The 17,914-nt window shown below is 35.5% G+C and overlaps 3 protein-coding genes across 3 annotated transcripts; 1 reads left to right on the plus strand and 2 right to left on the minus strand.

Annotated features, from left to right (window-relative positions):
• Window positions 5,398-7,377, plus strand: LOC18613997 (abscisic acid receptor PYL9). Its single transcript, XM_007051517.2, has 3 exons — window positions 5,398-5,795; window positions 6,294-6,509; window positions 6,625-7,377. Exons 1-3 carry the CDS (start codon window positions 5,670-5,672, stop codon window positions 6,841-6,843), a joined length of 561 nt encoding a protein of 186 aa, XP_007051579.1. The 5' UTR covers window positions 5,398-5,669; the 3' UTR covers window positions 6,844-7,377.
• LOC18613999 (pentatricopeptide repeat-containing protein At4g01030, mitochondrial) lies at window positions 7,023-11,914 on the minus strand. Its single transcript, XM_018123680.1, has one exon. It carries the CDS (start codon window positions 11,092-11,094, stop codon window positions 8,260-8,262), a length of 2,835 nt encoding a protein of 944 aa, XP_017979169.1. The 5' UTR covers window positions 11,095-11,914; the 3' UTR covers window positions 7,023-8,259.
• Window positions 15,643-17,785, minus strand: LOC18614000 (protein ROOT PRIMORDIUM DEFECTIVE 1). The gene has a single exon (XM_018123684.1). The coding sequence runs from the start codon at window positions 17,634-17,636 to the stop codon at window positions 16,044-16,046; it is 1,593 nt and encodes a 530-aa protein (XP_017979173.1). The 5' UTR covers window positions 17,637-17,785; the 3' UTR covers window positions 15,643-16,043.

The raw sequence follows: 17,914 nt of genomic DNA on the forward strand, positions 1-17,914 counted from the left end.
TTTTTTTTTTGATATGTGGTTTTCTTGGTTGTCTTCCTTTTTGGTTTTGCAGGTTCGATTTTCAACAGCTGGGTTGTCCAAAAATTTGGACAACCCGACAATAGGGTTCTGGCACCAAGGAGTTGGTAGCCAGAGCCCCATCATTCATGGTAGTTGGGGGAAGGGATGGCTAGGCCAGCCATTCTTCTCTTTTTATATATATATTATTTTATATTTTATTTTGAGGTGTCTACAAGCACATAAGACACAAAATTTTTTACTTCATTTAAAAAAATAAAAATATTTAAATATTATTTAATTATAATAAATATTATAAAGTATATTATTTAATATTATTATTTGAATATAATAAATATAATAAAAAAAATATTATTTAGTATTATTTAAATCTAATGAAGAATATATTTTATTTTTTAATATTAAAATATTATTTAATTATAATAAAAAGTTTAATTATCTTCTAATACAAAATATTATTAAATTATAATAAAAATATGTTTGTGTTTTGGTGAAAATATTATTTAATTATAAAAAAGTTATTTTTTTTATTACTTAGAATATTTTTATCTTTTAACAAAATAAATTTTTTTATTTTAATAAAATATATATTTATCTCATCATAGTATTTTTGTTTTTAATTAAAAAATCTTTAAATATTAATAAAAAATATTTTTATGATTTACTCTTTATTCCATAACTATTCTTAAAATTATTCATATCAACCAAATAATGAAATAAGTAATAATAACAATTTCTATCATATTTTATTATCATGAATCAATTTATATAATAATTATATTTTTTAATTTTATTCTCTTAAAATAACTATTTTATTTTTAATTTTATTTTTTTTAGTGAATCAAATATACTGTAAAAGTTTAATTGGACTAAATTATATTGTTAAAAATCAGGTATAATAAAATGTATTAATTTATATTTAATATTATGAATTACTTATCCGCGTGTCTTTTGATGTCAACACCGATATTGTTATAATCTTTAATGCAATTAAGGACATTTTGAATTAGTGAAAAATACAGGAGAAACAGGAAAAAGTTGTAACCCAAAGACAGATATTTGTTTGGGGAGTTGACAGAAAGGACAGGAGCATTCTTCTGGAATCATAATCATTAAATATGTTTTGGACGGTCAGTCGTACATAGAATAACTTAATTACCCTTGGACTTGGAACCTGCACTCAAGGCCGGTCAAAAAAAGAACAAACCAAAGTGAACTTAGTCTGGATCTTATCCACTCACCTGTAATTCTCAAAATTAGCTTGAGAATCGTGAAGCTCTGCCTTGATAGCTAAGTATCCTCCTGGAAAGAGTTAAAGGTGAGCTTGGAAGGTTTCGGTATTTTCCACATGATGAGTTCAGATACAAAGGCAGACCGGGAGTTCCTCAGAGAACCCAATTGCAAACCAACACGTTAGGGCTCTTGCATCCCTTGATGTGACTTTTTGTTTGTTGGCTGTTAAATTGGATAAAAATTCCCTTCGAATTTTGGTTAATAGTTTGTGTCGAGGTGGTCCAAGAATTCGTTGCAGGGGATAAACCTTGAAGGTTTTCGGCAGAAAAAACAAAAAAAAAAAAAGATTAGCCCCTTTTTTAGCAGAGAATGGACTAGCTTTATCAGTCCTGAGACCTAACTTATAACTCAATTTTCTTTGTATTCAATTGGGTTTCTCTTTGTTTTTCTTGTCTCTAGCCACAAAAGTAGTAATTTTCAAGACACTGAGAGCTTTTATGTTCGATGGAGAAATTAATGGTAACGAAATAGTGTTTGATGGAGGAAGGATTCTCCCTTTTTGATGATTGGTGAAAATTGACCCAGCTGAGTAAATGAGTTCTCCATTCAACGCTACGCAGTTGAACATAATTTTGGACATTATTTCTTTCTTAGGGTGTTTTGAAAAAGGCGGAAAGTTTTGGATAACAATGCATTAAACATCCGGTCAGCATGGAGAGAGGTTTAGGAGATAACTCATGGCATGAAGCAAACGTCGAAAGTTTCCCAAATTTGTAAGTACTAGATAACTTCTTACGTACATCATTGCTTGAAATTGTTTTCGATCCCATGTGTTTGAGATTCAGAGCAAAACAGAGGGGAAAACAGAGCAAATTCCCCAAGGTGTGTCCAAATGAAAGAATTGAATTCTATTGATATTCAAAGTAATAGTATTAGCCGCAATGGCGATTAATTCATAAAGATAATTCTCAATAGATGACCATCAAGCAGCAGAAAAGAACTTGTGGTTCAATAGTAGTAGCTTTTTTTTTTTGTTAAGATAAAAGCTATATTTAGCGTTGTTTTCCCCTGTTTTTGGATTGTCCTTTCTGATTGAGAAGGAAATGGGAGATCAACACTTGGCTTACACTCATAGAAAGAGAGTACGAGAAAAGGAAAAAAACAAAAAAACGAAATGTTGATGGACGATGGTTCATCGAAAAAAGGTTGACAGTTTTCTCATTGCTTTGAAGTGTGTCGTTCTAGGATTGATCCATGGAAATCACTTGTAAGCCATCCAATAAAATTGCAGTTTATGTAGGGGAAAAAGAAGAAGGAAGAAAGAAGAAATTTCATTCACTGTTAACAAACAAACACGGAACTCCATTTTGTCAATATACGCAAACTTTTCCTGTCCAATTACATTGCAACATGTGTGCAAACACACACACAAAAAAAAAGGATTTGCTGTATACTTTTTAATACAGCAGTGATTGATGGGTGATGGCGAAGGATGGGTCGAATTCGAATAATTAACACTATGTCGAGCAGAGACATTTAATTGGACCACATGAGCACCACATCTGCAAGCTTGACCAAGTCTTCACCATTTTCTGCCTTGTCTCAAGAAGCCGGTATAAACTTTTGTCCTCTGTTTTCTGATTGGTCTATATAAACTTAAAGGTGACTGGAGTTGGATTTGATGGTAGATGAAAGTTATTTAGTAGAAAATAAGGCAAAAATGGTTTTTCCACGGTAGAAGATATGAAAGAGGGGGTTGGATGCTTAACACATATATTTATGCACTACCTACAAGGTGGATCGTAAAGCCTGGAACAATGGCATATCAAAATTAACCTTGGAATCTAGTATCGGCAAGTGTCAGGTTAAAAAATCATATGTTGCCATCGCCGGACAAAGGAATTCTTCATTATATTCTCACGCTAGAATATAGACTTTTTACAGTTGCACATAGTTTTCATATCACAATGGCATATCATGACCAAGATCTAAAAGCAAATACTTGTATCATGTAAAACAAAACCACCAGTTTGTTCTTTCCACGTGTAATAAACCAAAACAATTTTAGTACATATGCGTCTGACGCGGTTTAATGTAACGAAAATTCAAAAATCTCATTATACAACAAAGTCGTAATGTTGGTGAAAAGCAGTTTTTTTTTAAAAAAATGATTAGCTATTAGATCGTTTGTGATTGTGTAAAACTAGATATTTTTAATGTGGGTGGTGATAGATTTTTTTTTAATGATTATCAATTAAAATTCACTGGGTAGTAAATTAAACGTGGAGGTCCCCACCATTTGGCATTTTCCACTAGGTGGTCTTACAGTGGCCTGGCGTTAAAATATTTTTGGTAATTAGCTTCAACTCAAAGCTTTGGGATTTTACTTTCAACGGAGAACCGGACAGAAACATTGAACGTGGCACAAGGGGTGGATTCCTGAATTTTTCTTTTTGCAGTATAAAGTGTCTTGTTCAATGACAATATTTTTATAAGTGGGTCCTTTCTGTAAACTTTTCGACCTCCCCAAACAGTTCGCTGCCACCCACTAGTTGACCTAATCCCATCTCGTCATGCCTCTACCCAAATTGTATTGCCACAACAATAATCATATAGCGCTCTTTTTTTTTTACTTTGGTAAAACAAAATAGGACTAAAACTCTATTTATCTTAAAAAAGAGGTTAGCTTTCATACGAAAGAGTGATAACAAAAATAGATTAACGTTGTTTTGATGTATGTGATGAAAAATTTCAAGTGATCATTATATTATATTATATTATTATTGATTATAATATATTAATATATTATGTTAAAATTATATGATATATAATGATAAATAATATTTTAATTAATATTAATTATAAAAATTTATTTAATTTAAAATAAAAGTATAAAAAACTTGATTAAAAGTAATAAACAATAAAAACATATTTGAACTTTTTTAAATAAAGAAAGAGGTTTTTTTAAGTATTTTATATTAGTGATAAGAAAAATAAAAGCCTTTTTTGTCAATAATTGTATCATCTATTTTGGGTATTGGACAAAAAATAGTAAGGAAATGTTTTTTTATTTGTGGTGCTTGACGAAAAGCAAATATGAACAATTTAGCCTGGAATGAAAGCAATAATGGATTAGATTCAATTTTGTCTTTTGCGCAAATTGCGCCAAGCAGATGATAAGAATTTTCTATTTTCGGGCGTTGGGGTCGACGAGCGATGGAAATTCAATTGATTCTATCGAAAATTGTGGAGATAAAATTTCAATGCTCTCGTGGTTACGTTGGATCCCACAAGATCCTTCAATGGCTACGAATCGCCTGTCAGTTTTGTGGTGACTTCCTCCACCGTTCATCCTGCAAATTGATTCAACAAAAAATTATTATCATTAATTAAACGCCAAAATCAATTGCCTTATGCTGAGGCACGAGGCAGAAGAATCCAGACATATTATATATCGAGCCAAAAAATTTGTGGAAAATAATAATGTAAAATTGGTTCAAAAGATTGAGATAAGTGACTATTGTAATTTCCGATTTCATCTAGGGAAAGACTTTTGGGTCAGGCAATAAAACTGGCAAACACCGTTACAGGTTGATTTGGCTTCTGTGTTGCTTTTTTGGTTCAGGCCAGTCTTTTTTTTGTGCTTGGCCAACTGCCTTCTCAGGCAGATGCAGCTTGTATATCTCTTTTGTTGTAATGAATATGCCCTTCAAAAAACAAAAAAAACTAGGCAAAATCTTCGTCACGTCACAACCACTTCATGGTAGTTCTGATTTTATTATTTGCACCTAACTTTGTGTTAAGGGGAACAGAAAAAAAATGGTGCCAAAAATTAAAGGGGAATGTTCGCCTAGAATCGGAGGCAAAAGAGTGGACTGTGAGGGAAACCCATGACGACCACAAGTAACGTTAGAAGAATTATTTTATTCTTAGTATTTTCTTTTTAATGGAAAAATAAAAGGATTAAAGAAAGTAAAAACCAATTCCAATTACAAGAGGATAAGGGCAATTTGAAGAGGATAGTGGACCCAAGGAGAAAAGCTGAAAGCAGGCTTCCGGGCTTTTATTATTATTATTATTATTGTTGATGGAATAAAAAATGAAATTGTCGGTGGATTCATAGATTTTTGATAAACTGCCAAGCCAACTTAAAGACCAAAGCCCCTCTTAAAGCTAAAAACCTGAGCTAAAAGCTAAAGCCAAGCGGGGAAGGTCCCTTTGTACTTGCACCACCGAATCCCCTGCAAAACCAAAAGAAAATAGTAACAAAAAAGCTTATCGCTTATCTCCTCGAGAACTCTCCTGTATTGTTTCCAGATACTTATTCCTTGAGACAAAGACAGAGAAGTAAGGTGGTTTTTTTATTGTTCATTGATCAGATTCAGACATATCAATCAGGAAAAGGGAAAAGAAAAAAAATGAACGGCGGTGAGGCGTACAGTATGATGGAGGCGCAGTACGTACGGAGACACCACAGGCACGAGATCAGAGACGACCAGTGCACCTCTGCTCTTGTGAAACACATCAAAGCTCCTGTTCATCTCGTAAGTTTCTGTGTCTTTCAAATTTTCCTTTTTTTTCCCCCGTTTTCCTCTCCCTTTCTATTGCTTAGTGCCTCTTCGATTTGTTCGATTTTGTGGCCAACCGGCTGGGCCTTTGACTTGGTTTTTCTCTCCCCTTTGGATCTGCTAGAATCCTCATCTCTTTTTGAGTTTTACTTAGTTGTTAAACAACATTCAAATCTATGTTCACGTCAGAAATTTAACAGGAAAAATTCCACGACTATTTCTTGGTTTTTTAGATTTTTCTCTGACAAACACCACTCCTTTCACTAAGATCTATAAAGTACCGTTACTTCGATATTTCCGAAATGTCGGAGTATTTGGTTTGATTAGTATTTCACTACATCTGTTTTTTCAGGCACCGGAATCGGAATTTGTTGGAGCTAGTACTACGTTGTTAGTAGAAGAGTTCTGTTCTGTAGTAGAGAAGTAGTTTTTGTTAATTTTATCATTGAAACTAATGGTTTACGGTCTGGTTAGGTATGGTCATTGGTAAGGCGATTTGATCAGCCGCAGAAATACAAGCCGTTCGTAAGCAGGTGCATCATGCAAGGGGACCTCGGAATTGGTAGTGTTAGAGAAGTTAACGTTAAATCCGGCCTTCCCGCCACCACTAGCACCGAACGATTAGAACTTCTTGATGATGAAGAACACATTCTCGGCATCAAAATCGTCGACGGCGATCACCGCCTTAGGGTACTAATACAATTTTTTATCCTCTACTCTCTTTTTTTTTTTAATTATTATTTTAAAAAATGAAAGAAGAATTTGTTTTGTTATAGAATACTGATTTGTTTACTGATTTTTGCAGAACTATTCTTCCATCATAACGGTCCATCCTGAAGTTATTGAAGGAAGGCCAGGGACAATGGTGATCGAATCATTCGTTGTGGATGTGCCTGAAGGGAACACCAACGATGAAACATGTTACTTTGTGGAGGCTTTAATCCGATGTAATCTGAAATCCTTAGCCGATGTTTCAGAGAGGATGGCTGTGCTGGACCAGAGAGAGTCTATCAACCCATATTAATCGAGAAAGGTGGAATTTTGATTGCTAAAAAAAAAAGTAGCTTTTGTAGACGGAGGTGAGGGACAGGAGCGATGGATTTCATGATCTGGACAAGTTTTGGATACATTGCTCGATGTGACTTTTACTTTGTTACGGGAGAGGGAGACCCTTAACACTCTTTTTTCTGCTTTGTTAGCTTCTTTTTTTTTTTTGTTTAATGCATCGGTAGTTATCTTTTGAGGTTTCAAATTCATTACAAGGCTCCGAAATTTCTGTTCTATAATGGGGTTCCCGACAAGTCGAAGATGGGGTTCTTTTTCACCGTTGTTTCTCTTCATCTGGGTTTTGTGCAATGGTGGTAATTACGTACGTTACTATGGTCGTATTTGTAAATATTTATGTAAGATAAGAAAAGATGGAAGCTTTTATTTCCATATTGTAGCTGCAGATGTAGGTGCACGATGGATTTGGAGAACCATTTTAAGTAACAGTTCTGCTCTTTTCTTTTCTTTTTGTACATAATTGTGTCTTTTCAATAATTTTCTTGTTGGGATCTTTTCAGTTTTCCCTTCTTGTTTAGGTGAACCATTAACCTATGCCTTTCAACTTTCAAGCACTTTATCAAGTGTCGTTTCAGTTCTCAGCCTCTGAATTTGAGCGTAGAAAGTGCGGGTACACTATGGAAATGCACCAAGGGGTCGCTTTTTTAGTCATAAAGTTGCACAGCACGCTAACTCAAAGGTCTTGTGACGATTTTGATTTAAGTTAGAGCTACCACGCTAGGAAAGTTTATGGGGTAGCCAATCACTCGTCTTTGCTGTACTGAACTCCCTACACGTGTACACTCTGAGGCAACTCGTGATTAGCTCTCTTTTTAAACCTGGTCCAATTCAATTGGTTTACAAATGTTACCGGGGCAGCATGCGGTGGATTGTGGCTTACCCTCCCTGACCGTTGGCTGGTGGATGTGTGTCAAATTCTCCTCGTTGGCAGGAAGGAATGGAAGTGGCAGACATGAGTAAGAGTATGCCATGGCAAATTAGTAAACATAATATTTCATTCCTTATCCTGAAAGCTTGTAGGGATGTAATGCTTCTAGTTTTGAAGTTGTAACAATGTAATGGTTCCTTGAAAATGCTTTTATGTACCAAAAAAAATGCCTTTGAACTTCTATGAATGAAGGTAAGTGGCTTATAAAATATACACGTCGCTAAGTCTGGACTGTCCTCTTCTCAAGCCTGCATTGCTTTCAGCTATCTGTTGCTGATGAGTGTAGAATCGAATTGCGTGATTGTCCTTTGTCCAAGAAAAAGAATGACCTTCCCACCTGGTTGATGTATTTCTTCTGCTTGAGCAGGAGAAAGTGCTGGTTTCCACCTTCTGCAGGATTTCGCATGATGGTTCAGATTAGATATTGAAAGACATTAAGGCCCCTTGTTACCAACAATCATTACACGAACACTTCCCTTCAATGAAATGGTGAAACCGACCACCATCTCTGAGGAAAATCTCTCGCTTCTTTACCAGAGATATGTATTTAGCCGCAGTGTGGCAGTCGGGGCAAATCCTTGTGTTCTTGATTACCCTGATAGGGGCATCATTTCTTGACTTGATTAGCCCATAAGTTATGGCCAATTTCTCTGTGTGACTCAGCAGCATCTCCTCCTTTTCATTGTCATCAGTGTTCTGACAAACACACTTGACATCAGGTTTATACCCAAGCTTCTTCATTTCAGAAACCATATGGTACAACTCAAAATATATCTCCCCTTCGTCTGGATGGTTCTCTCCCGCAGAGAATAAATGAACCATCTGATCAATTTGAATCCAGCTCCAGACTTGCCCATTTTTCACACCTGTATTTCTCATCAAATCTTTGATACGCTCAACATCTTCCCATCTGTCAAACATGGCATATAGATTCATCATCAAAACATAATTTGCAGAATTATATGGTTCTAACTTGAAAAGTTTCTTTGCAGCAATCTCTGCGAATTGCATGTTCTTATGGATTCGACAGGATATAAGAAGAGCACCCCAAATAGTAGCATCCGGTCTCAATGGCATTTTTTGGATGAAATCCCAAGCTTCATCAAGATATCCAGCTCTTCCCAGAAGATCTACCATACAAGAATAATGTTCAAATGTTGGTATTATACCATAATCAGAGCTCATACTGTCAAAAAATTTCCATCCTTCATCAACTAAACCTGAATTCTTGCAACCAGAGAGTACAGCTGTGAACGTTATGGCATCTGGTAGGATGCCTGCTCCAAGCATCTCGTCAAAGAGCGAGACCACCTCTTTACCAAGGCCATAGATTGCAAACCCCATTATGAGACAATTCCAGGAGGCCAATGTTTTATTTTCAATCCTCTTAAAAACTTCATAAGCAGCTTTCAAATTGCCAGATTTACTATACATGTCAATAAGTGCTGTAGCTGCAAACACATCTTCAATAAAACCATTTTTTATGCTGACGCAGTGTATCTCTTTGCCTTTCTGTAATAGAGATAGACCTCCACAATTTCTAAGTAAGCAGGATATGGTGACAGAGTTGGGCCTGATACCTTCTTGTTGCATTTGGATAAAAAATTCGAGGGAATCCCTATAGTTTCCATTCTGTGAACTGCCCGATATTAGAGCAGTCCAAGATACCACATTGGGAGTCATTCCAGAATTTTTTGTTTGATGAATCAGGGCTAAAGCCTCGTTACTGCGCCCCCAAATGGAATACCCTGAAATCAAACCATTCCATGTCACTAGGTCTGGCGTTATTCCTTCCTCTTTCATTCCATTCAATAAGGTCATAGCATCTTCAAAAAGGCCCTTGAAGGAATATCCTGATATTAACGAGTTCCAAGCAACAATATTTCTGTTATTCATGTTATCAAAAACTGCCTGAGCTTTTCCTAGACAATCATGCTTCACGTACATGTCTAACAATGAAGTTCCTACATATACATCAGAATCAAGCCCATTTCTTATAACATAACCATGAATTTCACTCCCCAAATTCAAGATCCCCAATTCAGCAGCAGCTTGAAGAACACTGGTGACAGAGCTCGAATTTGGCCTGAAACCCATTACTTGCATTCTTCGCAACATCGTCAGGACAGCTTTATAAGAGCCATGAAGGGCATGGCCAGAGAGAAGGCAGTTCCAGGTTATTATATCAGGTTTCATAGCAGATGATTCCATTTCATTTAATAAATCCCAAGCATCATTCAAATAACCACGAGCAGCATAACTTGAAATTATGGAATTCCATGAAGACAGGTTATGATCTTCCATCAAATCAAAAACTCTCCTAGCTAGTTCCAGTCTATTATTTTTTGAGTACATATTAATCAAGGAATTACAAACTGACATATCGGAAACCAATGCAAATTTTAATACATACCCATGAATTTGCTTTCCTTCCTCGAGAGCTCCCACTTTGCTACAGCCTTGCAGCATCTTCGCAATGGTACTACTATTAGTTTTGGCAGAAGAAAACTGCATTTCTCTAAACAACTCCATAGCTTTCTCCCATTGCTCATTCCTCATGTTTACCATGATAGCCTCATTCCATACAGGATCTTCCTTTTCCACCATTTCATTAAAAACTTGATTAGCACTCTCCAAATCCCAACACCTCCCATATAAATTCATTAATGCACACTTCAAATATACATCCAAATCAAAACCCTTCTTGATCAAATCAGCATGAATCTGTAATCCCAGCCGTGAATCCATCAAACTGCCACACATCTTCAGAGCCAAGGTAAGAATTTTGCTATCAGAACTCACCCCTTTATTATAAAATTTACCAAAAACTTCAAGAACTCCACGTGTCTCTCCCCCACAACTATGAAGCTCGTCCAAAAACGAACTCCAGAAAACATAATTCCGATCAAAAGCCGTGAAGAAAACCATCGTAGCTGCTCTAAAATCGCCAAATTTCAAATAACTTGAGATTAAACTCTTAGCCACAGAATCTGAACTCCAATCATTGCACATTTTAAGCGACCTGGCATGCAAGACTTCAACCGACTCCAAACTATTGACCCCTTTTACCTCGTCAGAAAAGTCAAAAGTGCCCGAAGAAGAGAGACTTGACCAAGAGTGTGGAAGCGAAAACGTAGAGAGTTGGATTTCAGGAAAGGTGAATGTGGGCCCAAGAGCCACAGAAGAAGGTGAAATTTTTGTGGGTTTTGTTGGATTTTGGATCAGTGTGTTTTGATGAAGAGAGAGACTAAAGTAGTGTCGGAATAGAGCTATTTTGTCCATGGAGGGTTTTTTGGCGGTTGGGAGATGAAGTGAAGACGGTGAAGGTGGTTTGGTTTTGAAGAAATGGCGGTCAAGGGTATCTCATTGGGTTTTTTGTTTTCGTTTTCCTATAACGCTGCTGGATGAAAGAAAAGTGTTGGCCTTTGGATTTCGTGGATAAGGATTTTATCTAACCATGTTATCTTCGCTTTGTTTGGCTCCTTATGTCCAAAAGCTCTTCCCTTTTTGGCGTTTTCACCACTTCTTTGGTAACATCAACTGGCAGATGCAAGAAATTTCTTCCCCACCATTGATGGCAAATTAAGTAGTAGCAGTGTTGATTGGCAATTTGTGCATGTTACCAAATGTTCTTTAACCGTTGAGATAATTCGGGGAATGGTACAAGAATCTTGATCCATGGAATGGGTTAAGATATTGTCATTCATTTTTTTCATGTCACTAAAAAAAAGAAACGATACTATCCATTACCAGAGACTGATCTAGGAATGGATCTAATCCAAAAATAAACACACAGGAACAGCTTAAAATCTAAAGCAGAAATCTAGGCAGAGCTTGATCTCGGTTCATGTGTTTCTGGCATCCTCAAGCACTTCTTCGTAAATTTAAGCAGCTTGCTACCCATTGAGATCAACCCAACCCCAGGTTGCGACTAGTAATATTCAAGAAAAGCGTCAATGGGGTCTGAAGCACCAACGAATTATCAATGTTAAAAGAGAAGTCACAAAAAAAAAAGCCGGCATATATAGTTGTAATTAACAATTAGCTAGCAAATATTAAGATTAAGGTAAAATCTTGTCCATAACCACATTATCTGTATTGCAGTTTGGTGTCTTCGAAAAGCTTAAGGATACGTTTGATTCGTGGAATAGATAGAAATAGAATAAAATAGGTGTTACATAGGAATAAAATGAGATAGAAATAGAATAAAATAAGTATTATGTAGTTTGGTACGATAAATAGAATCAGATAAGAATAATTATTATAACTTATTGTAGTGTTTGGTTGGTAATAATAATTTTAAAATAAAAAATAAAAATATAAAATATATTTTTATTATATATATGATTATTTATTTTTATTTTATTTTAAAATATTAATAATTAATATTTTAATATAATTTAATAATTAATATTTTATTTATAATTTAATATTATTAATATTAAAATATTAAATAATTTTAATTAATTTCCAAATTTAAAATATTAATTTTTATAATATATAATTAAAAAATAAAACTTTTTATTATAATAATATTTATTTTTTAAAACAACAAAATACTCTTTACATAATTTAGTATAATTTATACCAAAAGACAAATGTAAGCAAAATTTTTTTAATTATTTAATTTTTATTTTCATTAAAATTTTAAAAATTTAAAATTTAATAATTTATTATTAAAATATTAGTATAATTTTTTTATTTTTTTATTTGTATTTTTTATTTTTTATTTATACTCATTAAAAATTTAATATATTAATAATTTAATAAATAAAAATATTAATATTTTAATCATATTAATATTAATAATGTTTAAATTATATATAAATATTAATATTTTAAAATATTAATTTTTTATAATTTATAATTTTTTTCTCCTTTTTTCTTTTTCATGTGTCGACCATCGGAAATGTTACCAGTGTAATGAAACGTCGATCTGACGCACCATGTGGTTAGATCTAGCCACTAAGAGGCTAGATTAACACTTCCCGTTGCTAGATTTGGCAATGGAGTGCCAAATTCGATCGTGAGAATCTGATCAGGAAGTATCAGATCCGGTGCTTCTCGTTGCCAGATCAGGCCATGGATCCCAGATTCGGTGACTTTTCAGTTGAATCTTATCGAACAGTAATGATCGACACTTTTCAACCATATTCAGTAGTAAATTATTTTTTTATTTTTTCCTTTCTTCTTTTCCATGTGTCGACCACCGAAAATGTTACTGGTGTAATGAAATGTCGATCTAGCGCACCATGTGGCCAGATTGACACTTCTCGTTGCTAGATCTGACAGTGAAGTGCCAAATTCGATCGTGAGGATCTGATCGGGAAGTACTAGATTCGGTGTTTCTCGTTGCCAGATCAGGCTGTGGATCCCAGATTCGGTGACTCTTCACTTGAATCTTGTCGAACAGTAATGATCGACACTTTTCAATCATATTCAGTAGTAAAATCGTCGTCGTCGCTGCTACCATCGTCGTCTCCGGTGATGAGTGCTAGTTATAGAGAGAATTAGAGAGGTAAGAACGTGAGAAGAGAGAGAAAGAAGGGAAAATGAGAAGAAAAAAAAATATTTATATGTCTAGAGTTGTAATATTTTTAAGTTATAAGAAGTATTTTAATCTTATTAGATTTTAAAGCTATTGCCCCAGCAATTAAAATGTAAATACCGCAAGAGAACTTGGGTTTAGTTATGCTTGAGTTTTACCCATTTTAAAGAATAGTTAATACCAAATAATAGTTATTCCTTATGGCATTACTTACCAAACGGGAGTAAAGAGAAAACATGGGAATAGATGTACCAAACATGCTGTAAATGTTTTTCTTTGGGTATGTTTTTCAGTTTTACAGCTAATCAAATATGTAAAACCAAAAATAAAACATGGAAAACAGAAAGAAAGCAGGAAGAGTAGATAAATGTTCCCAGCTTCGAAGCCTGGAAATTCATGACAAATTTTCTTCACTCTCTTTGAAGGCTTCGAACTGTAGTTTATTGAGCTTGAAGCCTTCGAAAGAGAGTGAAAAAAGGTTGCCATTGTCAACTGATCAGACGCCTCCCAAAGCAAGAAACAGTTTGCTCAGGTCCCCGACAAGAGCCTCCAGCCGGCTTCACTATACACACGGAAGCCCTGAAACATCAAACACTACCAAAGCTGGCGAAGTTGGAAGCCCCTGAGGGGGAGTGAACAACCTGTGCCTTGGCCTAGTCTGACGACTGGCTAGATTGATCAAGATATCTTTCAAATATGCCGACTTCAAAAGACTCACTTGAGCAACTTGAGTAAGGAGTGGGCTAACGACGAGCCTTTTATAGGCCAGAAAATGCATGCAAGGAAAATGTTACATGCATTCACTAACTAATTTCATTCATCTCATCACAATCGTTCATTAGATGAGTTTAACGTGATAGACGGTAGTTAACGAATCTATTGAAGTGTGAATCAAAGGCCCAATTTGATCCCCAAGCACTGATTCTCAAAATTTGGGTCTCTCTCACACTCTCTAATATCCAAATGGCAAAAAACGAATTGGACCCGAAGTTTTGGCATCTCAACAAAGAATAAAGCAGTTTTGGCATCTCAGTCACGTCCATTTCTTTGTTAAGTCCACGCAAGAACAATAATATCCATATCGAATGGAACATTTCACCAGTCCGAAATATGTAAACCATATCTTGAACAAATCATCAAGATATGAGAACATTTATCGACCAAGATTCTCAGACATCTCATGCATCACTACTTCAATCAGCTCACCTGATGTATGTCTTTCCAGACCCAGCTCCATAATTCTTTCTTTGTGCCCCATCTAATGCTTTGCCTTCTCTTGCAACCAAATGAATGCAAGAAATTAAAACACAGGAATGTTGACTAGAGAAAGCAACTTAAAAATAAATTGTAAAGTTGTATATTTGCCTAATGTCACCATAGGTTAGAAAGAAGATGCCTATCTTTCTATCTCTTTGTTTTCAGTTATTCACCACATACACCACCTTGGGTTTGCAGAGAACATTCTGTTGTATGCTTCACCAAAAGCAACGCTTGGCAAGCATGACAAGCATACCCTGAATCAATCCAAATGTATTTAGCATTTAAATCTTTGCTCAAGAAGGAGCAATTTTACGGTGAAATATGTAGATGGAGAAATAATTTTAAAAAAGTTCAACATACCAACAGATTACGTATAGTTCTTCCGAATATTTTAATGTTTCAGTTTCAGATATCATAAGGCTGGATTTCAAATGCATACTCAAGCAGTCAAGTTTATGCATCAACTGTGGAAAAATGGATAGCCTAATTTTCTCTTTTTGATGAAATATTAATAGCCTAATTGAAATGTAAATATAACGACATAATTACGCAAAGAAACAGTAACTGACGGGATACAATAGGTAACATGGTCCACAATGGCCTTTCAAAAAAAAAAATGGTCCACAATTGGCAAATTGAGGTAAGTTGAGACCAATGGTAGTGATCTTCCATTTAGTTTTCTTTGTCCAAGCCCGCAAGCTGTTAGCACAAGATTCGCATCTTAATTAAAAAGCAAAAATGGACACATTGGGCAACAAGCTGAGCAGGAAACTAGAACTAGAAGCTAAACTTAGATCAAATGAACTGCAATATAGGATAAATTTCATAAGTGGAAACAGTGCCCCTTGCACGCCTCCTAAGGCAATAAAAATACATTAACATCCCACAGAGAGTCCTAAATCATTGCAGATATGAACTAGGTATACACTTTAGGGCTTGCAGAATTGCATTAATCATCAATGAAGCTTTTCCTGAGCTCCAGCCAGCCATTTCAATGTGATAAATGCAATGTAGTAAGGGAAAAAGATAAAAAAGAACATTTCAATAAAGTAATTCTGTTTAGATCACTGGTAATGTCTTATTATATTAACAAAGGGCATGAACAGTTCCATTCTGGAAGCTGCCTACAAGGTTCATCTATCATAAAGATTTCTCTTTTGGTGCTTCATTAACTTAGAAAACATTACGTTCATGCCATTTACATACATATAAAATTTGTATCATAGCCTAATTGATGCCCATCTGCAACTGCTATAACTTCCCAAGCTTCCAAGAAATAAGATTTGGAACCTCACCAAACAGTAAACTGGATTCTGTCTCCACTCTCCACAGGAAAAATTTGAAGCTAAGAAGGGATACGCAATCATTTAGGGGTCAAAAACCTAATGGGAGCCCTCAGTTTCTAGCAAATTTGCAAAACTTTTTACCAACGTTCTCTTGGCTGACCATCAGGAAATGCAGGAACAAGTAATTTCTCTTCTTTCTTTTCTAAGTAATCTGCTTGCTTAGTTGATTTGCTCAGTCCAATCTTAATAGGTTCATCATCTTCATCAAAATCTGGTGGTGCATCATCATCTTCATCACTCCAATCTTCCTCATAGTCATCATCATCTTCATCACCCTTATCGTCATTAAATCCACCATCACTCAGATAACTATCCATATCAGACCATCCTCCTTCATCATCGCTTGCCTCCTCTGACATGTCTCTTTCTTCATTCCCATCAGCAGCTTTCTTCAAACCACCCCTCTTGGGGAACCTAGGAATGGCAACAAGAGAGCGGAACTTCTCTTTAATAAGCAACAGTGGATCCTTATCTATCAATTGAGAATCTCGATAAGCTTCCCTAAGGAACACAGAATCCCTATCCCCTTTCAAAGACACATAGAACATATCAGGGTGCCTTATTATCATCCCTCGCAGTTGCTGAGAAAATCTAAATTCCTCTCGAAAGTGAGTGAGATGATCCACAAGAGTTCTCTTCTCAACAGTGAGGCTCAAAATCTCATGTACGACCCCACAAGCATGCTTTTCCTTCTCTGGAGTTCCCGACCTCAATCCTGAAAAGTCTGAATAAGGGGACATGTAAGGCATGTCTCTAAACTGGCATAGCCTTCTCATTTCACCCTTAGAAAGATTAAGACCCTTAGGAAGCTTAATTCTATTGAACTTAAGTGGCCTATCTATAATCAAATTCTTCTCTGCCAACTCTCTGGCTCGATTCTCCTCTTCAGCTAATTCAGCTGCTGATACTGCAAGATCAGGATCCCAATGAGTTAATTCCAAAGCAGGGCCTCGTTCAGTTTGAACAACACGAAAATATTGAGGGTACTGCAGACAAATTGTGTTGCGAAACTCTAAAGGAAGCCCAAGATCAGTCCTCAAATGTGCAATCTTCTCCAGCAAAATCCGCTTCTCCAATGACATCATCAACAACTTCCTTAACTTAACAACCAACAAACCTTCCATTTCATTCCTAACTCTCAACTCATCCAAGTAAAGCCTTTCCGCTTCGGGTGTCAATCTAAACCTCAATGAAAAAGCCCCTTCTTCCATGATTTCAAACACTCCAGGAAACTTCCTCAATAAAGCAATAAATCTACGCCTTTTTTGGAGACCTAAGTCTCTTCTATACTTTCCCAATGACCTAAGTGACATGATTCTATCAGGCTGACTCACTAGAATCTTCCTTATCTTTAACACCAATTTAACCTTCTTGTCCCTTTGAATCACATTATCAAAGGGAAGCTCTTTTCTTCTCTTAACTGCAGCTCTTACTGGCTCAAAAGGGACATGGGTTTTATTCAGATTACCCAAAGAAGTAAAATCCTTATCTTGAAAAACCAAGCTTTGTCCCAAAAATGGTGTCTTTTCTGGAAATTTGGTCGAGGAACGGAAATGGGATTTCATAGAAAGTTGTGGTTTTCCATGAAATGGGGATTTGTAAGATAGAAACAGGGGAAGAGAAGTTGACATTGAAGCTTTGTTTGAAGCAAGCACAAGGCCAGGTTCCATGTTCAATTGTTAAAAATTGAGATAAATATACAAAAAAGAAACAAAGTTAGATGGAAGAATTACCTGTTCAGGGTAGAGGGTGAAACTCGTCTAGGATTGAAATTGAATGTTTAGGGCTTATGAGCAAGCCAAAACCCCTTGTCACTGATATTTTCCAATTGAGATTCTTGTTATTTAACTAATAACTTATTCAGGGACTTCAATGTAAAATCATCGAGCATGAAGGGCAAAATTGTCATATTAAAGCAAATTGTTAAAACGGCAAGTCGTTTTTCTGT

The sequence above is a fragment of the Theobroma cacao genome, chromosome 1, assembly GCF_000208745.1.
Source record: "Theobroma cacao cultivar B97-61/B2 chromosome 1, Criollo_cocoa_genome_V2, whole genome shotgun sequence".
Classification (NCBI taxonomy): Eukaryota; Viridiplantae; Streptophyta; class Magnoliopsida; order Malvales; family Malvaceae; genus Theobroma; species Theobroma cacao.